Here is a 20,453-nt window from a genome sequence, read left to right on the forward strand (position 1 = left end):
CGGGGCAGGGCCGGGCGCCCCAGTAACGGCCCCGCCCGCCCCTCCCCTGCCCCCGCCAGTGCCCAGCGCGCCGCCGCGGAAGGTGGAGGCGGAGGCGCTCAACGCCACGGCCATCCGCGTGCTGTGGCGCTCGCCCGCGCCCGGCCGGCAGCACGGCCAGATCCGCGGCTACCAGGTCCACTACGTACGCATGGAGGGCGCCGAGGCCCGCGGGCCGCCGCGCATCAAGGACGTCATGCTGGCCGATGCCCAGGTGGGCGGGGCTCCGGTGGGCGGGGCCAGGGTGGGCGGGGCCCAGACCCTGCGTCCGTTCCTGCCCTTCTCGCCGCTTCTCTCTCTCTCTCTTTCGGCCACCTGCTCACCTACTCCTCTCTCCCCTGCCGCCTCCTCCCACGCTTAGTGGGAGACGGATGACACAGCCGAATATGTAAGTAGCACCCCTGCTCGGCCTTTGCAGTGTTCTCCCGCGGGCCGTGCAGTGATGTGACCCCATCCCCACCCTTCCCTGCACGTCCCTGGTAAGAGGGTCTTCGCCCCTGGGCCCCAGATGCCTACTAGTTATCTCTTGGAATTTCCAGCCTCAGTTTTGAAGTCAAGCAAATGGGCATAGGAGCCCCGTGGGGTCCCAGATGCAGGGCAGAGGACCTGACCCACAGGTTATACACCTTCAGCCTCTATCGGCCTCGCGCTGTGGCCCTGCCCGTCCAGCCCCAGCCCTGCTCCCTGTGGCTCAAGCCGTTCCTGCATCCCCGACGTACCCCTGCTCCCCACCGCTTCCCCTGTTGGACCCAGGCCTGGTGGATCCAAACCCCTGGGGCCTCTTTCCAACCCCGCCCGGCCCTTTTGCCAGCCTGCCCAGCCTTCTCTGACCTCGAGGTTTCTCTCTCTGGCCCAAGTGGCCCTGGAGTGGCCAGAGGGTCAGTGGGGCCCAGGGCGGGACGGGAGGCCTGCGGTGCCCTGCCCACCCCCCCCTCCAGGCTTTCCGGGAGCCTTGGGCCGCCTGGCGTTGCTGCGCTTCCTCTCCTCAGTCTGCCCTTCTGCCCTAGCACGGAGGCCCGGGCTCTTCAGAGAGCGCCCAGCCTGATGTTCAGTCGACACCAGTCCCACCCCCCAGGGAAGTGGGGGGGGGGGTCCCACCCGGCATCTGGCTCAGCACCTCCCACCAAGACCCTGGGAAGGGCTGGACATGAGGCTCAGGAGCGGGAGACCCTCTCCTCGTGCATCCCTGCCCCGGGGCCACCCCGCAGCTCCCGGCATGCTGGACGGCGTTTGTGGGTGTGCATGTGGGGGCGTGGGCACACGTGCGACCGGGTGAGGGGGACGTGGGCACACGTGCGACCGGGTGAGGGGGACGTGGGCACACGTGCGACCGGGTGAGGGTGCACGCGGAGACACGTGCAGGTTGGAGGGCTCTGACGGTGGCCCGACGAGCAGCCGTTTACTGAACACCTGCTGTATGAACCCCATGTAGCCAGGGGACCGAGATGACCTGAGCCCGTCCCCCGGGGTCACAGTCCGGTGCAGGAGAGGGCAGTTAATACACTTGACCCTTGTCAACACGGGTTTGAACTGTGGAGGTTCAGTTTTTTGCAGATTTTGGTTTTTTGGGTTTTTAAAAATATTTTATAAACACGGTATAGGGCTGTAAATGTATTTTCTGTTTCTTAGCTTTCCTTTCTCTCTCTTTTAATTGTTTTATTTTAAGAACGTAGGATACGGGGCGCCTGGGGGCTCGGTAGGTTAAGTGTCCAACTTCAGGTCCGGTCAGGATCTCACGGTCTGCAAGTCTGAGCCCGGTGTCGGGCTCTGTGCTCACAGCTCAGAGTCTGAGCCTGCTTCGGATTCTGTGTCTCCCTCTCTCTCTCAAAAATAAGCATTAAAAAATACATACCACGTATAGTACATATAACACATAAGATACATTGGGGCTCCCGGGGGCTCAGTCAGTTAAGCATCCAACTCTTGGTTTCAGCTCAGGTCATGATCTCAGTTGTGGGTTCGAGCCCCACGTCAGGCTCTGTGCCATCAGCGTAGAGCCTTCTTGGGACTCTCTCTTTCCCTCTTTCTGCCCCCCCCGCCCCAACTTGTATTCTGTCTCTCAAAATAAATTTTTTAAAAAAGATTTTAAAAAAATACAAGATGTCTTAGCTGAGTATATTATCCATAAGCCTTCTTCTGGTCAAAGGAGGTAATAGTAGTTGAGTTTTGGGGGAGTCAAAAGTTATATGCAGATTTTCGGCTGCATGGGGTGGGGGTGGGGGTGGGGTTCAGCGCCCTCCTCCCTGCGTTGTCCAAGGGTCAACTGTATGCGTGCAGTTACAAGTCTGGCTGGGGCGGAGTATAGACGGTATAAAGGTTTGCTGATCAGCTCTCCGGGTTGTGGGGGGCGGGGGTAGACGGTCCCGACTTGTAGCTTCTCCCCATTTCTGTGATGTAAATGCTCCCACCGTGCCCGGTTCAGGCTCCCGTGAGATGGGGGCTGTCCAGCCACCCTGCAGCCTCTGCCCCGGGTCCAAGGGACGGGACGAGCACCAGGGCCCCGTAATAGTAAAAACGTAGTCAAGTAACCGAGAGATTTTGAGTATTTATCGCCGTTGCTCTTAATATTTAGGATTACGTTTGTGTCGTTTGCGGCCTGATCGCGGCCGAGCTGAGCACTGGCTTGCGGGGTTCCTGGAGATTGAACCGCTGACCCGGTGGGAGGAATTCCCATCACGCCGGTGGGGGCGCAGCCGCCCCAGAGGCTCCGGGGCGGGATGGGGCCTCCTGTGCTGGAACCGGGGCCCGGCCCGAACGGAGTGAGCGAGGGGGAGGCGGGGAGAGCAGCTAGTGACCCAGCGAAGGGGGAGGAGGGCGGGACCTGACTCAGCTGCTCACCGGCGCCCTCGGGTGGCCGCCGCGGGGAGGACGGACGGGGGCGAGGGTGCGCGCCCCGGGGCGACTGTGCGGGGCCAGCTGGAAGACGATGGGGCGTCAGGCTGCGTGGATATTCAGCACGGACGTGCGACGCGTCGGGGCCTGCGCATGCGCTCGGATGCACGCCTCTGCCCGCGGGCCGGGCCCCACCCCTGCCTTGCTCGACCCCGGCCTGGGGAAGTGGGGGGTGGGGGGGGCCGGGCTGTTCTCCGCCCCGATGGGGGCGCTGACCCCGCGGTCCCCGCCCGCAGGAGATGGTCATCACCAACCTGCAGCCGGAGACGGCCTACTCCATCACGGTGGCCGCCTACACCATGAAAGGTGACGGCGCTCGCAGCAAACCCAAGGTGGTGGTGACCAAGGGAGCAGGTAAGGACCGCTGCGCGGCCCCCCAGCCCCAGACCGCCCCGCCCCGTTCTGAACCCGTGCCCCGGGCAGGGGGGCACACAGCGAAGGGGTGGGGGGCCCACGGGAGGACCCCGCCCGGGAGGGCTTTCCAGGGCTGTTCCTTCTGCCGGGATACCCTTCCCCGGGCCGGCTGTCTCCCCGTCCTTGGTCTCTGCCCTGTCCCGCCCCCTCAGGAAGCCTGCCCCGCCCCCCATATGCCACAGCCTCGGCCCAGTGCCCCCCTCCCCGGGCACCCCCGGCACCCCGTGCCTCCCCCGTCACAGCTGTACTCACCGGTAGGTGGTGGGTGAGAGGTACCGTATCTGCCCCACTGCACCGTGAAGCCTCTCCTCCCGGCCCTGCCTCAGTGTCCCCCCCTGGTCCCCCCCTCCCCGCGCAAGACTGAGGAGGGAGAGGCAGCCTCGTGAGGGGAGGGCACCACCCAGGCACAGGCGTGGGGTGGAGGGCACGTTGCTTGTGCTTCAGGAATGACAGGCCCGAGGCCTCCACCGCACATCTGGCACCCGCCCCTTCCCCAGAGCCCCGCCCTCTGCCCACACAGCGCCCCCCACGCTTCTGCCACCCCTTGCCCGTGCCGTTTCCTCCGTCTGCCTCGTCTCTATATTCTTCTATGTCATGCACCTCGTTACCTCCTCCAAGCAGCCGCCTCTGATCTCTTCCTCTTCTCTCAGGGACATGGCATTAGGAAGCCCACTGAGTATGCTGTGACTGCTCAGAGTACAGTTCACAAAAGGTCCTCAGAGTACAGCTCACAAAAGGTCCTGATAAGTCCTGCAGGGAAGAAGACCAGTTTCATGGAAGATTTTTAAAATTTAATTGATTTTGAGAGAGACAGAGACCGTGCAAGTCGCAGAGGGAGAGAGAGAGAATCGAAAGCAGGCTCCCTGGTGCCAGCTGCGGGAGCCTGACTTGGGACTCAAACCCGCAAACAGTGAGATCATGACCTGAGCTGAAACCAAGAGTCAGATGCTTAACCTACTGAGCTGCCCAGGCACCTCAAGGCTGGTTTTATTTGTAGGGCGTCTGTACTGCAGGACTTATCAGGACCTTTGCGTGTCACTGACAACCCGGGTTGTGAGAACCACAGGGCAGGGACAGGGCTGTGGACATTCCTGTGTCCCAAAGTATTCATCACATGCCGGCAAGGGGCCAATCGGTGAGGCGTGTGATGAGTGACTTATTAACTGAAAGAAGACAGAAACATTTGTCTGAGGGCCTGTTCTGCCAACTGTGGGTGTTTTCCGGTATCAGGTTCTCTGAGCCCCCTGGCTTCTTTGCCCTTCCTTCCACTCGCCCAGCACAGTGCCACCTCAGGGCCTTTGCACAGGCTGTCTCCCTTGCCATTAACACCATTCCCCCCCCCCCCAGGACACCTGCCACCCTCGACTCCCTCGAGCCTTCACTTCCGAGGGAGGCCCTTCTCGCGCCTCCCTTTAACACCCTGCAGCCCCCGTCCCCCCGTGGCCCTGACGCTCGCCCCGTGTCCCCGCAGTGCTGGGCCGCCCCGCCCTGTCGGTGCAGCAGACCCCCGAGGGCAGCCTGCTGGCTCACTGGGAGCCCCCGGCCGGCACCGCGGAGGGCCAGGTGCTGGGCTACCGCCTGCAGTTCGGCCGTGAGGACTCGCCCCTGGCCACGCTGGAGTTCCCGCCCACCGAGGACCACTACGCGGCGCCGGGCGTGCACAAGGGGGCCACGTACGTGTTCCGGCTGGCGGCCCGCAGCCGAGGAGGCCTGGGCGAGGAGGCGGCCGAGGTCCTGAGCATCGCCGAGGACGCCCCCCGCGGCCACCCGCAGATCCTGGAGGCGGCCGGCAACGCCTCGGCCGGCACTGTCCTGCTCCGCTGGCTGCCGCCCGTGCCCGCCGAGCGCAACGGGGCCATCGTCAAGTACACGGTGGCCGTGCGGGAGGCCGGAGCCCTGGGTCCCGCCCGAGAGACCGAGCTGCCGGCAGCGGCCGAGCCGGGCGCCGAGAACGTGCTCTCGCTGCAGGGCCTCAAGCCCGACACGGCCTATGACCTCCAAGTTCGGGCCCACACGCGCCAGGGCCCCGGCCCCTACAGCCCCCCCGTCCGCTACCGGACGTTCCTGCGGGACCAAGGTAGGCGCGCGGCGACCCCGCACCAGAGCCGGGCCGGGCTTCGTGCCCCCCACCCCAGCCCCCTCCCTCTCCCCCCGCCCAGGTAAGTGGTCACTTTTCTGCTTCCTCGCGGACGCTCAGGCGAGTCCGGACCCCGAGGCTCCGGCGTTGGCAAAGGTGGGACGTACCTCGGTGGCACCGCCGCCCCCACCGACCCCCCCCCGCTCCCCCTCCCCTTCCCCCTCCGCTCCTTCTTCTCTCTGCAGCCGCGCCGTCTCTCCCCCCTCCCCACCCCGGCAGGGACTTGGGACAGGGCCAGGCAGGGCCAGGCAGGAAGGCCACGGGCACAGGCACACTGGATGGCAGGGAGCGCCTGGGCCGCCCCGCCCCACCCCTTGCCCCGCCTCCCCCGCCCCCCAGCACTCACCGGGCCTCTCTTCTGCTCTCTCCCCCTTGGCCGCTGCCTGGCACAGTCTCGCCCAAGAACTTCAAGGTGAAGATGATCATGAAGACGTCGGTCCTGCTCAGCTGGGAGTTTCCTGACAACTATAACTCCCCCACACCTTACAAGGTTCCCCCCCCCCGCCCCACCGGGACCAGGAGGCCCAGGCTGGGGGTGGGGCTTGGCCACGGTTGGGACTCGGTCTTGACGTGCAGTCTGGACCAGGGCTGGGGTTCGGCTGGACTCGGGGCCCAGTGGGATCAAGCAGGCGCAGGGATCAAGGCTCAGAGTCAGCGCTCATCTTGGGATCAGGGCCCCGCTGGCATTGATACTCCATCTGTAGTCAAGACTTAACCTGGGATTGAGGCTCAGTCTGGGATTAGGGCTCAGTCTGAGGTCAGGGGTTAACAAGGATTAGGACTCAGCTAGGACTGAGGCTCAGTCTGGGGTCAGGGCTCGGTGGGGATTCAGGATCTGTCTAGCATGGAGATTTAGCCTGGGATCCAGGCTCAGTCAGGATTGGGATTAGGTCTCTGTCAGAGTTGGGAGTCAGTTGGGACGGAGGCCCCATCCAGGATTAGGGCTTCCTCTGGGATTAAGGGTCAGTCTGGATTGGGACCCAGTCAGAGCTGGGACTCAGTTGGGATTGAGGGTCTGTCTCGGGCCAGGATTTAGGCTTTTCCTGGGCTCAAGGCTCAGTCAGGGCCAGGGGCTCAGTCAGGGCCAGGGGCTCACCCCAGGCCCCTGCTGAGCCAGCCTTGGCCCACAGATCCAGTACAACGGGCTTACGCTGGACGTGGATGGCCGCACCACCAAGAAGCTCATCACGCACCTCAAGCCCAACACCTTCTACAACTTCGTGCTGACCAACCGAGGCAGCAGCCTGGGGGGCCTCCAGCAGACCGTCACCGCCTGGACCGCCTTCAACCTGCTCAGCGCCAAGCCCAGCGTGGCCCCCAAGCCCGACTCTGATGGCTTCATCATGGTGTATCTGCCTGACGGCCAGAGCCCCGTGCCTGTCCAGTACGATCCAAACCGCCCCACTGCCCCCCAGGATTCCTCACAGCCCCCCGTTAGCCAGCTCTGTGACCAAGGCCAGCCAGTTGACCTCTCTGTGCTTTGGTTTCCCCACGTGTCTATAAAACACGAGTCACGTTGGCCCCTGTCACGGGCGCCGTCCCTAAACGTGGCCGCGTGTCTTCCCCAACAGCCCTCGTATCCACGCGTGCCTGACCTTCTTGTGGGTCTGGTTTCCCAGACCGGTGGGGAGATAGATCTGGAAACAACTTTCAAACCCAGAGTGGGTTAGTGACAGCCTCCAGGGCGGAGGGTTCACAGTGGGGACAGGGCGACTGCTGGGAAGCAGAGAATTAAGGACCGCAAGGCTGTTGTGGGCGTGGAAGTTAGCGCTTTGAAGCACGTGTAGGAGTTCAAGAAACGTAACTGGAGCAGGCTTTCTAGGCAGAAGGAACAACCTCTTCACAAGCCTGGAGGCTTGAATCGGGACCTAGTCTACATGGCTGGGGCTACAGGGGAGCAGCAGGAGGGAAGATTCAGAGAGCAGGGGGCACCCCCCCGCCCCCGACAAAAGCATTCCTTGGACACGCCCCCGACCCTTCTCCCAACAGGAACTACTTCATTGTGATGGTGCCGCTGCGGAAGTCTCGCGGTGGCCAGTTCTTGGCCCCCATGGGCAGCCCGGAAGACATGGATCTGGAGGAGGTGAGCGCCCGGGGCCCAGGCCCGTCCTGACCCTCGGAAGCCCCATCGCTGCCCGCCAGGCTCTGAGCAGCCCGCACCTCTGTTCCCGCAGCTCATCCAGGACATCTCCCGGCTGCAGAGGCGCAGCCTGCGGCACTCGCGCCAGCTGGAGGCGCCCCGCCCCTACATCGCAGCTCGCTTCTCCATGCTGCCGTCCACCTTCCACCCGGGCGACCAGAAGCAGTACGGGGGCTTTGACAACAGGGGCTTGGAGCCCGGTCACCGATACGTGCTCTTCGTGCTTGCGGTGCTGCAGAAGAGCGAGCCCGTGAGTCCCAGGCGGCGGCCGCGTGAGCCGGGCCCAGAGCAGCCTCGGAGCCCGACACCCGCCCCCCCGCCCCCCCCCGCCGGCTGTCTGTGATCCGGGCTGGGCAGAGGGAGGGCCTGGAAGCTGGGGGCGTCCCAAGGGGAAGGCTTTTTAGAGGAAGGGACTTTAGAATTGGGGCTTTGGAGGCTGTGTAGAAGTTCAGCAAAGAAAGGGTATCTTCAGGATTTGCGTATGCAAAGGTCTAGGGGTGCACAGAGTGGCTGAAGCAAAGGGGGAATGGGAAGATCGCAGAGATTGGCAAGGGCCAGGCCTGGAGGCCCCCGGGGTCAGGGTCCTCGGGAACCATAGGAGGGTTTAGAGTAAGGGAGGGATAGAGGTCTGTGTTTGAACAAGAGGCCCCTGGCTGCGGTGAGTAGGACAGGCACTGAGGGGGGCCCCCCGGCCTGTCCCTGCAGACGTTTGCGGCCAGCCCCTTCTCAGATCCCTTCCAGCTGGACAACCCGGACCCCCAGCCCATCGTGGACGGCGAGGAGGGGCTCATCTGGGTGATCGGGCCCGTGCTGGCCGTGGTGTTCATCATCTGCATTGTTATCGCCATCTTGCTCTACAAGAAGTGAGCCCCTTGCACTCCCCGCTTGGCAGGAGGGAGGGCTTCCTGGAAAAGGAAGGAGGGTTGGGAAGGTCCAGGTCTCTCACAGTTTAAAAAATAAAAAGACTCAGGCCCAGAGAGGTTAAGCCAGTTGATCAAAGTCACACAGCCTGGGGACTGGCAGGGCAGGGGTTCAAACCAGGCTAGTGAGCCGATCCCTCTTGAGCTGCACACCCCACTCAGCAGCGTGGCTCGGGGAGGAGGCCGCCTCTGTCCGGTTTAACGAGGGCAGGAAGCCTAGTGGCCATACTGGACACGTCTCAGCTGGAAAGGGAAGGCTGAGACGCTCAGGACCCGAGCAGGAGGGATCGGCCCCATTTTCCAGAGGAGACCGAGGCTCGGAGGGGCTAGGAAAGCCGCCCCCCCATCCCAGAGCTGGGGCCCTTTTAGGCCAGCATGTCCTTACCTGTCTTCTTTTTCCCCTCGTCACCTGCATCTGCTTCCGGAGCAGCAAACCCGACAGGTGAGAACTGGCCGCGTCGTGCGGCCCCGGGGCAGGGGGCGCCCTCGGCTGTACCGGCAGGCTGCGCGCACGTCTGTGTGGGGCCCCGGGGGCCCCCAGGCTGGGTCGCCCGTCCGTGGCGCCTGCGTTCACATGGGTACGTGTGCGTCCCTGGGCACTCACGGGCTCCTCTGCTTCTCCCTCAAAGCAAACGCAAGGACTCCGAGCCCCGCACCAAATGCCTCCTCAACAACGCCGACCTCGCCCCCCACCACCCCAAGGACCCCGTGGAAATGAGACGCATTAACTTCCAGACGCCAGGTACGTGCCTTCCGCAGGTGCCGGGAGCCACACCGCCAGGGGAGGTAGCGTGGCGGGAGAGGAAGCAGCCACGCGGGCGGACCCTCCTCCGCCCCTGCCGAGCTGTCTGGTGCCGTGAAGTGCCGGACGCCCAAATTCCCATGGGGATTTGAGCGTGGAAAATTCCGCAGATGGGTTCTGGTTACAACCAAGTGAGGCTTTAAAAAAAAAAAAAAAAAAAAAGCTGCATTTAATTGGTGGTTGGGGTTGTCTCTGCGAGCAGAAAGAACATCTCAAAAAAATCCAAACCAAAACCCCCTCATTTCTTGCGGCAGAAACAGCCATGCTTCTGTCCCCACTTCCAGTCTCCAGGCCACTCGGGTGGGCATTCGGGTTTTTTCTTGGCCTTTTCTGTGGGATGCCACGTGGTGAGATACAGACACGGTGCCTCCCTGCTGCCCTGCATGGCTCCGGTCTGTGGCCAGAGAGGCTCATGCTCCCCCACCTCCTGAAAGTTCCCCATAGACTCATAGCAGGGAGCTAACGTCGCCTGCCGTGCCTCGGGGCAGGATTGAACAAACCAGGCTCTCGTCCTTGATCACCTTCATGTACTGTGACCCACATTCTCCCTCATCTTTTCCCTCTTCCTGGGCTCATGCCAGCTGCTTCTAACCAAATAAGGACTTTACAGTTTAACTGATGGCTGCTGGAGTTTTAAAAGTTAACTGATAGCTGCCGGAGTTTTTAATTTAACCAATGGCTGCTGTCCTTTTCCTGGGCTCATAGCATGACATCTTCCATCTACCTGCAACCGGTCTCTACTTCCTGTCTACCTTCTGTCTCATATTAACTGTTTCCATCCAAATGGGAAGTTTTAAACATCTGTGTTTTACTGATGGCTGCAGTCCTCCTCAAGGGCTCCTGCCTGGCCTCACATGCTGTTCTTCATATACTCTTTCTCCTTCCTGCTGTTGGGCTGTGTCATGTCAGTTCTGTTCTTGTCCAAATGAGGATTTTAACTGTTTACATTTAACTGATGGCTGCAGTCACTTCTCAGCCTTTTGACTAAGATGAAGTGTAATTTATGGCTGCAGTCCACCATATGGGATCATGAAGGGTCTCGTATGGCACCCCTAACGTACTACCTTCATTTTCGGTCTTTGGACTGGGTTACATCAGTTCTTCTATTTCTCTCCAGATGTTAATTTTTAACACACGTATTCAGCTGACACTTGCTGTTCTTAAAGCTCATGGCATGGGCCCATATATCCTTCCCCTGCCCCCAAGTCCCTCCCTCGCCATCCTGCTGCTCATCTAAAGTGTCTGCTGACCCTAACGGGGCACCAAGGCCAGGTTGGTGTGGGGGGACACCTTGACCAAAGAGCCTAGGGTTCCAGGATCTTCCCGAAATTACGGCCAAGAGCCAGGACTGGGTGACGTCCGGTTGGAGGGGCTATGCAGCAGCTACTGTGCGTTCTCGGGTTGGGGGCTGGGCAGCGTGCGTCCCTCGTGGTTTAAGTTTGCTCTGCCCTTTCGTCTGTTGGCTGGCCATGGTGCGTGCATCCAGCGAAGGGTGGGGGGCGGGGCCCCTGCGTGTTTTCATTTATTTATTGTTTGCTGTTTCTGCAGATTCAGGCCTCAGCAGCCCCCTCAGGGAGCCGGGGTTTCACTTTGAAAGTTAGTTCCTGTGTCTCTCTGTTCTCAGCTTCCTTTCGCGCACCCCCCAACCCCCCTTTGTTTTCCTCTTTGGTTCTCCATCCTGCCTCCAATCTCTGTCCACCTGTCCTGCGCTGGCTTCTTGAGGGAGTTGGGGGTCTGGTCTATTGGGCCCTTAGGTCCACTGGTTGTGACCGCGTGTGTGGGGGGGAGGGGGGGAGGGGTCCTCCTGCGTGACTGCCAGGGGACCCACTGGGCAAAGAGCCCTCACTCCTTAGATCAGGGCTTGAGGGGAGTGCCCGGGGCTGGGGGCAGCAGCATATACTGGCCGGCCTGGCAGTCGTTTGCCTCTGCTGGCCTGTAGCTCAGCCCGCCGGGCCCCGGGAGAGGAGAGGGCTCTTGCAGACACAGACAGTGGGGAGAAAGAGCCAGGCCCCCACCCCACCGCCTGCAGCAGCCCCCCGCTGAGGGGTCACCATTCCACATACCAGATGAGGAAATGAGCTCTCAGACGTCAGGGGCTCGCTGCACCTGCTCCAAGCAGGTGCACAGACAGATAGGGACCCCCGAGCACACACACACCGCCCCTCCCCAGTTCCCCAGCTCTACCCGGCAGATGACCTTGTAGCCCCTCTGGTCCCAGAGGGGCAGAAAGGGGAGTCTCTGGCCCCTGCCCCGGGGGGAGGGGGAGGCAGTGCTTCCAAAGGCCCCGCCAGCCGCGTCTGCTTCTCCATTCTGTGTCACTTGCCCGCTTCTTGCCATGAGGCTCTAGGAGCTTGAGCTCCCCAGGGCGCCCCTTCCCCAGCCGGGTTGGGGCGAGACGGGTGGACATCATCAGCCGGGGTTGTCGGACCGCTCCAGCTGCCTCTCGAACACTCGCCTGCAGACGGACCTGAGGCCTGGGCTCCTGGCCCCACACCTCCCCTACCCCTCCCTCTAACCACGGCTGGTCCATCGCAGACTCACACTGTAGAGCTCCCCCCCCCGCCCCCAGGTCCCCAGGCTGGCTCGCAAGTGACCAGCCCGCACAGCGGGGTCTGCTCCCCCCCAGGCATGCTCAGCCACCCCCCGATCCCCATCGCGGACATGGCAGAACACACTGAACGCCTCAAGGCCAACGACAGCCTCAAGCTCTCCCAGGAGTACGAGGTGAGCCGCCCCCGCCTCCTGCCCCGACCCCGGCCCCCCAACACCCCCCCTGATGAGCCCCTCCTCACCTTCCCCTGCAGTCCATTGATCCTGGCCAGCAGTTCACCTGGGAACATTCCAACCTGGAAGTAAACAAGCCCAAGAACCGCTACGCCAACGTCATTGCGTACGACCACTCCCGCGTCATCCTCCAGCCCATCGAAGGTAGCGGCCCGGCCCTGTCCTGCCCAGCCCCACTCGGCAGAGAGCCACGGTGCAGGGCCAGTGTGGATGAGCCGGGACACGGATGGGGAAGCGGAGGCCTGATTCTGGTCAGGGCTCCAGCCAGAAGCCACTGGGAATTTTTAGATACATAGTTAACTGATGGCTGCTGTCCATAGTATGTTTCCATGTGTCCTTCTCCGTCAGTTCTCAATGCCCAGGAAACATTCTGCAATATTGGCGTTCAGAGGGAGAGGGAGATGGGGGCATCTGGAGGGTGGACCAGAGATGCTGCTCAGACCCTGCAACGCACGGCACAACCCCACCACAGAGAAGGGTCTGGCCCCCAACAGCTGTAGCGCTGAGGTGGAGAAACCGCAAAATTCATGCTCTGTGGTTTCTTTGGAGACAGCCTGGGGAGGCTAGGAGGACTTCCAGGAAGTGGCAGGCCAGATAGAACCAGGGTAGGAGAGAGCAGCACCCCTGTTGATCGCTGGTTTCCTCCCGGGCATAGGCATTGTGGGTAGCGATTACATCAACGCCAACTACGTGGACGGCTACCGGCGGCAGAACGCATACATCGCCACGCAGGGGCCGCTGCCTGAGACCTTCGGAGACTTCTGGCGAATGGTGTGGGAACAGCGCTCAGCCACCATCGTCATGATGACGCGCCTGGAGGAGAAATCACGGGTGAGCCTGGGCCCTGCAGCCCCTCAGCCCCTGGCCACCCAGCCCACGCTCACCTCCATTCTCTTCCGCAGATCAAGTGTGATCAGTACTGGCCCAACAGGGGCACGGAGACCTACGGCTTCATCCAGGTCACGCTGCTGGACACCATCGAGCTGGCCACGTTCTGCGTTCGGACGTTCTCGTTGCACAAGGTAGGACCCAGGCGGGGGCTGGGGGAGTGGTGACGGGGGCAGAGCAGGAAGACAGGCCCCAGCTTCTGCCCTGGGAGCTCCCCATCGGCCACACAAGACCAGGCATGTCGGCCCAGGCTGACCGCGTGGTCTCGTAGGCTCAGATGAGGGCACCTCCCCTCTCCAGCCACACCAGGAGGACAAGACCAGCAGAGCCCGCTGTGCCCTCACCATCGTTTACGTCCCAGGCCTCCCTGCCCCCTTGCCCTCTGGCCTCATGCAGCCTAGGGCTGTGACAGGTGGAAAACTAAGCTAGAAAATCCCTGCTACCCTGGGCATTCAGGCTGGGGCAGAGGGAATCTTTCAACATGCATTTAACCGATGGCTGCTGGGCAGAGGGACTCTTTCGACACGCATTTAACTGATGGCTACTGTCAATTACATGGTTCCATGTATCCTTCTATGTCAGTTCTTAGTTGGGAGTACATTTTTAATTATTATTATGGGGAGAGGAGGTGCTACTGGCACCCCAGCATTCCCCGGACTCCAGCTGGGTCCTCTGTCAAAATAAAGCACACGTGGTATGTCAGGCCTTGATTTGGGTTGGAGACACAGCAAGGACCAAGACAGACAAAATGCCTTGCTCTTTCAGAGCTTAAGTCAAGCTGATAAGGCATTGACAGTAGATGTGTAAAAGAGAAGAAATCTTACATGTAGAAGGAGAAAAATAAGTTATCTGTCGGGACCTGGAGATGGTGAGGAAGGGAGCCACGAGATCTGGGAAAACAGCCTTCGTGGCAGAGGCTCGGCCTGTGTGCAAAGGTCCTGGGGCAGGACCATGTCTGGTGTGATGAAGAAACAGTGAGAAAGCCTGGATGGCTATAGCAGAGTGGCCGAGGAGGGGACCGCAGGGAGGGGGCAGAGAGTACAGAGCCTTGGGGAGAACTTGGTCTTTCACCCCAAGGTGGATGGGAGGCCTGGAGGGTGGTGGGCAGAGGAGGGCAGACCTGATTCAGGTGCTCACAGGTGCCCTCCGGCGGCTGCTCCGGGGAGGACAGACCAGGGCGGTGAGGCCTGGAGCAGGGAGTGATAAGCCCGTGGTTTTGGGGTAGTTGGAGGCAGAGCCACCTGTTGGGGCTCCTGTGTTGGATGTGGGCAGGGCACAGAGTCCAGCACGCCTCCTGAGTTCCGGATGGAACCGCCGAGACCCAAGGGGTGGGTTTGGGGAGACAGTCAGGGCCTGGAGGCGGCCTCCTGTGCTCGTGTGTCAGGGGCTGCGGTGACAGGCAGTGTCCCTGTGGTCCCCAGAACGGCTCCAGCGAGAAACGGGAGGTCCGCCAGTTCCAGTTCACGGCGTGGCCGGACCACGGGGTGCCGGAGTACCCGACGCCGTTCCTGGCCTTCCTGCGGAGAGTGAAGACCTGCAATCCGCCAGATGCCGGCCCCGTCGTGGTGCACTGCAGGTACCCCGCCCCAGGCCGTCCCCCTGGGGGCCCCATCGTGGTGTACCGCAGGTACCCCGCTCTCCCTCGGGGGGTCCCTGACCTCGCCGCGTGTCCCCACAGTGCCGGCGTGGGCCGCACAGGCTGCTTCATCGTCATCGACGCCATGCTGGAGCGGATCAAGCCAGAGAAGACGGTGGACGTGTACGGCCACGTGACGCTCATGCGATCCCAGCGCAACTACATGGTGCAGACGGAGGACCAGTACAGCTTCATCCACGAGGCCCTGCTGGAGGCCGTGGGCTGCGGCAACACGGAGGTGCCCGCCCGCAGCCTCTACGCCTACATCCAGAAGCTGGCCCAGGTGGAGCCCGGCGAGCACGTCACCGGCATGGAACTCGAGTTCAAGGTTGGGAGGAGGCCCTGGCAGGGGCGGGGGGGCGGCCGGGGGCTGAGGTCAGGGCTGCCACCGCTCCACCTTTCACGCCCCGACTGGAGAGATACTCAGCCCTGCCCCCGCCCTGGGGGCCGGAGCCCGTCCTGCTGCTGACCCCGGGCCTCCCGTCCCCACAGCGTCTGGCCAACTCCAAAGCCCACACCTCCCGCTTCATCAGCGCCAATCTGCCTTGTAACAAGTTCAAGAACCGCCTGGTAAACATCATGCCCTATGAGAGCACACGGGTCTGTCTGCAGCCGATCCGTGGCGTCGAGGGGTCCGACTACATCAACGCCAGCTTCATTGATGGCTACAGGTACCTCGCCTCTGCCCTGCCCCCAAGGGGCCCCAGCCTCACGTGGGAGAAGCAGGTGGACACCCGGCCGGCCTCATGCAGTCACAGCCGAGGTGGAGGGGACCTTTACCTGTGTATTTAACTGATGGCTGCTGTCCACAACAGGGTCCCCTCTGTCCTTTCACATCACCGGCTTTCAATCTGGGCAGTTGTGCCACTGAGGGAAAACTCAGCAGTGCCTGGTCCCGTCTGTCTGTTGTGACGGGAGTGGGTGGAGGCCACAGGGACGCTGACCCCTCGCACTGCTTGTCCTGGGGATGATCCAGCCCCAGGTGTCAGTGCTAAGGTTGAGAGACCCTGGCTAAGAGGGGCGGGGTTGCAGGAGAAGTCCCCACCTGTGCGAAGGCGGGAGGGTGAGAGAAAACAGCCTTTGCAGACACCCAGAAGGAGCTCCTCGCACCTGAGAAGATGGGGGAGGAGGAGGGCAGGGGAGGTCAGCAGCTGCCCTGCAGCCTCCTCGAGGTCCTGGAACTTCTCTGAGGCTGGTGGTTTCCCCGTGTGCAAACTGGGGTTATGGGGAGACGGTGCAGTGGACCGTGGCTCCTGCGGAGGCGTGGCAGATGTGGCCTCAGGCCTGGGCCGGCATCTCACGTGCCCCCCCCACCGCAGGCAGCAGAAGGCCTACATCGCGACGCAGGGGCCGCTGGCAGAGACCACAGAGGATTTCTGGCGCGCGCTGTGGGAGAACAACTCCACCATCGTGGTGATGCTGACCAAACTGCGGGAGATGGGCAGGGTGAGCCGGGGCGGGACGGGGCGAGGGGCGGGGCCCGGGAGCAGAGGTGGGGCTGAGCTGACCACAGCGGTGCCTTGCCTTCTCGGCAGGAAAAATGTCACCAGTACTGGCCTGCCGAGCGCTCCGCCCGCTACCAGTACTTTGTAGTGGATCCGATGGCGGAATACAACATGCCTCAGTATATCCTGCGGGAGTTCAAGGTCACGGACGCCCGGGTGAGTGGGGAGGGATGGCTGGCAGGTCCTGGAGCCCCAGGCCTGACACTGCTCAGCACATCGTCGTGAGGTGGAGGCGGCTTCCCTAGTTGAGGGTAGAAGCAAAGGCCCGGGGGCAGGAGTAAGCATGGCGGATTGGGAGGAGGGAGCGGGGGCTGTCGAGCCGACCGGTCGCTCCCACCGTCGGATGGGTGGAAGAGAGCGCGGTGTCCCCTGTGCTGGTCCCACAGTGGGGCGCGTGCAGCACTGCTCACTAGGGAACAAGGCCCAAGGGGACCGTGTGAGAGGGAGCGAGCGGCGGGTCCCCGGGGAGCAGCAGTCTGTGGAGCTCGGTGTCGCAGCGCCAAAAGCAGGGTGGGGGAGATTTGACCGAGGGTGCTGGGCGGTGGGTGGTGAACGGTGGGGCGGCGGTGTTGGCTGGGGAGGACTCCGTGGAGAGGGGGCAGGGGTCTGCTGGCAGCTGATGGAGCCTGACACTGGCAGGTGGGAGACGGAGCATCCAGCAGTTAGTGTCGGGAGAGGGGACTGGCGAAGCCTGATGAACGCTGTGTGGTCGGTCGTGGCGCTGGGGGGATGCGAGGCGGTGCCTCTGGAGAATCAGTGGGTGGTTCCGCTGGGTGTGCCGAGGGTGGTGGGTGTGGGTGGCGTCGGGTTGGAGAGAGTGTGGCGACAGATGGTTGAGAGTGCCCGCAGAGCCTGCTACTCCAGGTCAGCGGGGCGGGGGGGGCGGGTAAGCCACGATGGAGGAAGAGGAGCTCCTGTTAGAGAAGGGCAAGGGGGTGGCCTCTGGGGGGTGGAGTCAGTGGGAAATGACTTTGGTGGCAGAGAATGATACACGTTCACTGACCAATGCTATTAGTGCCGTCGATGGTGCAACAAAACAGGAAGGTGGGAACCCCGCCCTCGGGGTTGGGTGGCACCCCCTCGGGCTGGAGAGGCCGTGCCGGGGAAGACGTAGCCAGCAGAGAATGGAGAACACCAGTGGAAGATCGCGCCTTTCGAGAGCGAGGGGTGAAGCGTTACTAGGATGAATTGGGGAGAACGGGGCCATTTGGTCAATGGGCGGAGCGTGGGGGGGCGGCGCAGGGAGGAGTTGCCATCGGAAGATGGCGCCCTGGGTGGTGGAGGATGGAAGGCTGGCGCTCCGGATAGACTGAGGAGCGCGGAGGTGGAGAAGGTTCCCAGCTGCTGGGCGCACTGCGGGGTGGCGGTGAATGGTGGTGGTGGAGGGCTCTGGCCGTGGTGGGCGGGCTCGGAGATGTGGACCGAGGGGCAGTGGCTTGTAAGATGGGCGCACTAGATGGGGAGGCTGGCGGATGAGGCGGCGGCTGGCGGCATTGCTGGATGAGGGGCTGGGGGCACAGCTCAGTGAGACACGGTACCGGTAGATGCTGACAGACGAGTCCTCCGGGCAGGTGGCAGGCAAGGGAGCCAAGGACGGGGAAGGCTGCGGGTGGCGTTGGCTGGTGCCGGGAGACGGGGTCGGAGGCTGGCCGGGGCAGGAACCCAGCCGGGGCCTCTGCTGACCTGCGCGGCCCGACGGGACGGGACCTCCTCTCCTCTGTTGCAGGACGGCCAGTCCCGGACTGTGCGGCAGTTCCAGTTCACGGACTGGCCGGAGCAGGGCGTGCCAAAGTCAGGGGAGGGCTTCATCGACTTCATCGGCCAAGTGCACAAGACCAAGGAACAGTTCGGCCAGGACGGCCCCATCTCTGTCCACTGCAGGTGAGCCGTCCCTCGGGCCCCCGTGCCCATTGCCCGGCTGGGGAAACCGAGGCCTGGCAAACACAGCCTCGAGCCCCACCCAGGTACTTGAGCTGGGGCGGCTGTTGTCCCCAAGGCGACTGGATGGCCAGTGGGGTTCTTGGGCGCGCCGGCCCCGCCCCCTCACCGGCTGTGCCCGCCCCCCAGCGCCGGCGTGGGCAGGACCGGCGTGTTCATCACGCTGAGCATCGTGCTGGAGCGCATGCGGTACGAGGGCGTGGTGGACGTCTTCCAGACGGTGAAGATGCTGCGCACCCAGAGGCCGGCCATGGTGCAGACGGAGGTGAGGGCCTGGGGCCCCGTTCCGGGAGATGGGGGCAGGGGAGACCGCGACCCAGAGCCGGGCAAGGGGGCAGAGCAGCGGCCGCCCCGGCTCCCAGAGTCCCAGAGCGTTTGGGGCTCAGCCAGCACCCTGACACGGGCCACGGACCCCCACGTCCCTGCTCCCCAGATGGGGAAGGCGAGGCGCGGAGCTGGAAGGGACCTCCCACGGCTGGGGAGACGGGACTCCCAGCCCTGAGGGCGCTGTTTGCAGGGCACGAGGGAGGGCGTGCCCGGGACAGAGCCTCGCCGGTGCCTGCCGGAGCGGGGCGCCAGCCTTGCTCCCGAGGGCGAGGGCGGGCCCTGGGAGGCCGCAGGGGTGCGGAGGCACCGACCGAGCCGCGGCTCCGTCCCGCCCGCAGGACGAATACCAGTTCTGCTACCAGGCGGCGCTGGAGTACCTCGGAAGCTTTGACCACTATGCAACCTAACGCCATGGTCGCCGCCGGCCCCACGCCGCCGGCCCGGACGCCTCTGCCCCCGCCGGGTGGGCCCCTGGAGGCCTGGACCCCCGGCGGCCAGGGCAGGAGCGGGCAGCGGCCACGTTTCCCGCACGGCCTCCAGGAACCGGGCGGCCCCCCACCCGCGCGGTGCCCAGCGGCCTCGCCGGCCACCGCCTCCGGCTACTTGTCACATTCCTCATTTCCTTCCAATTCCGAACCGAGATTCCTGGGTGGGGGGGTGGGAGGGGCGGTGAGCAAACAGGGGTTCTCCCCGGAACCGGAGGCGGGCTGGACCGTGAGCTCGAGCCCCCGGTCCTCTCCCCCTCCCCCGGGGAGCCCTCCTGCCCTGCAGCCTGGCGAGCGGGGGACCCCGCTGGGCAGGGGGTGCAGGATTCAGCTTTCTTTTCCAACTCAGTGTAACTGTATCCAGTGACATTTCTTTTTTTAAATAGTGTATTTTTTTTTCTTTTTTTTTAAAGAAGAAACAAAAAACTTACCAGTCGACAAACTTAAAAAGAAGAACTTTGCGTATTCCTGTTCCGTTCACAGACAGTCTATTTTTTCACCATAGAGAACGTTCTTGAGCGACGGCTGTGTTCCCAGGCCCGCAAGCGGGGTCGGTCCCCCAGCCCTGGTTGGGGTGGCGGGTGCCGCCTGGCTTCCTTCTCCTGCGGTCTGGAAGGTGGGCCTCGCCTCAGAACAGGGGGCCCTTTTGCTCCTGGTTTTTTCCCTTTTTTGCTTTTTTTTTTTTTTTAATTCTGAAACATATCAAGGACCGTTGTAAGGGTGGGACAGAGGGGGCTCCGGCCCACCAGCGTCAGGTTCAAACCCATTGGGGTGGGGGCTGCTTCCGAGGAGAGGGCAGTGACCCCCCCCCACCCTGCCGCCTGAGCCCCCCCAGCTCCCGCCCTTGTTGGGGGGTTACTGGACAAAACAGGGGTCCCGCTTCTTCCGGTAGAGAGAGGCCATGTTCTGTGAGGATCAGGGACCCTTTCCCTCTGGGACTACGGGGCAGTTTGGGGACAGAAGCAGAAGACTGGGACCCCCCCCCCCCACCTCTGAGAAAGTGAGTTTTTCTCTTTGTATAAGAGTGGATCTGCCGTCGCTTTCAACACTGTTTATTCAAGCGGAAGCAGCCGGGTGGTTTTCCCACCTCTGCGTATGTAGATATATCGACTTTGTATTAAAGGAAGATCGTCTGACCCCGGCCGGTGGTGGCGTCTTTGTCCTAAGCCCATCCATCCCGTCTCGTCCTTGGGGCACGCGTCTGCCCGGACAGCTGGCGTGTCCTCCGTCCGTCGTGTAAACAGTCTGCTGAGGAACGTGGCCCAGAGAGGTAGTGTTGCTAGTCCAACGTCACACAGTGTCTGAGGGCCCATGCTGGGAGTGGCGCCCAGAACCAGAGGGGTGGGGCCGCCTCCCAGTCTCCGCGATAATGATGCTGAACGTCTGCCGTGGGAGTCGTCAGCTCAGTTCACAGATGAGGAAACAGGCTCAGAGGGGCAGGCGCCCTCTGGAAGTCACACGGTGGGTTTGAAGCAGAGCTGGGATTCGTGCCCTGGTCAGTCTCCCGCGTAGCCGCCCAGCACCTGCCACGCCGCCTTCCCCGGAG

At 62.8% G+C, this 20,453-nt stretch overlaps 1 protein-coding gene across 5 annotated transcripts in view; it reads left to right on the forward strand.

Moving 5' to 3' along the window:
• Positions 1-20,048, forward strand: part of PTPRS (protein tyrosine phosphatase receptor type S) — a 66,029-nt gene extending 45,981 nt beyond the window's left edge. For 2 of the 5 annotated variants that reach the window (XM_039247557.1, XM_039247558.1), the window contains 20 exons: positions 5,875-5,972; positions 6,613-6,866; positions 7,472-7,565; positions 7,657-7,872; positions 8,328-8,485; positions 8,973-8,984; positions 9,172-9,284; positions 10,893-10,940; positions 11,971-12,068; positions 12,149-12,272; positions 12,784-12,959; positions 13,031-13,150; positions 14,438-14,592; positions 14,695-14,980; positions 15,145-15,323; positions 15,972-16,098; positions 16,188-16,313; positions 17,884-18,038; positions 18,225-18,360; positions 18,761-20,048. In XM_039247557.1, the coding sequence (XP_039103488.1) occupies positions 5,875-5,972; positions 6,613-6,866; positions 7,472-7,565; positions 7,657-7,872; positions 8,328-8,485; positions 8,973-8,984; positions 9,172-9,284; positions 10,893-10,940; positions 11,971-12,068; positions 12,149-12,272; positions 12,784-12,959; positions 13,031-13,150; positions 14,438-14,592; positions 14,695-14,980; positions 15,145-15,323; positions 15,972-16,098; positions 16,188-16,313; positions 17,884-18,038; positions 18,225-18,360; positions 18,761-18,829 (2,744 nt within the window). In that variant the 3' untranslated portion in view covers positions 18,830-20,048. Of the gene's footprint in view, positions 1-59; positions 254-400; positions 428-3,167; positions 3,286-4,816; positions 5,423-5,874; positions 5,973-6,612; positions 6,867-7,471; positions 7,566-7,656; positions 7,873-8,327; positions 8,486-8,972; positions 8,985-9,171; positions 9,285-10,892; positions 10,941-11,970; positions 12,069-12,148; positions 12,273-12,783; positions 12,960-13,030; positions 13,151-14,437; positions 14,593-14,694; positions 14,981-15,144; positions 15,324-15,971; positions 16,099-16,187; positions 16,314-17,883; positions 18,039-18,224; positions 18,361-18,760 lie in introns of all 5 variants that reach the window. The other 3 variants (XM_039247559.1, XM_039247560.1, XM_039247556.1) reach the window with 2 other exon arrangements.
• Positions 20,049-20,453: the final 405 nt, after the last annotated feature.

The sequence above is a fragment of the Hyaena hyaena genome, unplaced genomic scaffold (assembly GCF_003009895.1).
Source record: "Hyaena hyaena isolate Hyena2069 unplaced genomic scaffold, ASM300989v1 scaffold_296, whole genome shotgun sequence".
In the NCBI taxonomy this organism is placed as follows: Eukaryota; Metazoa; Chordata; class Mammalia; order Carnivora; family Hyaenidae; genus Hyaena; species Hyaena hyaena.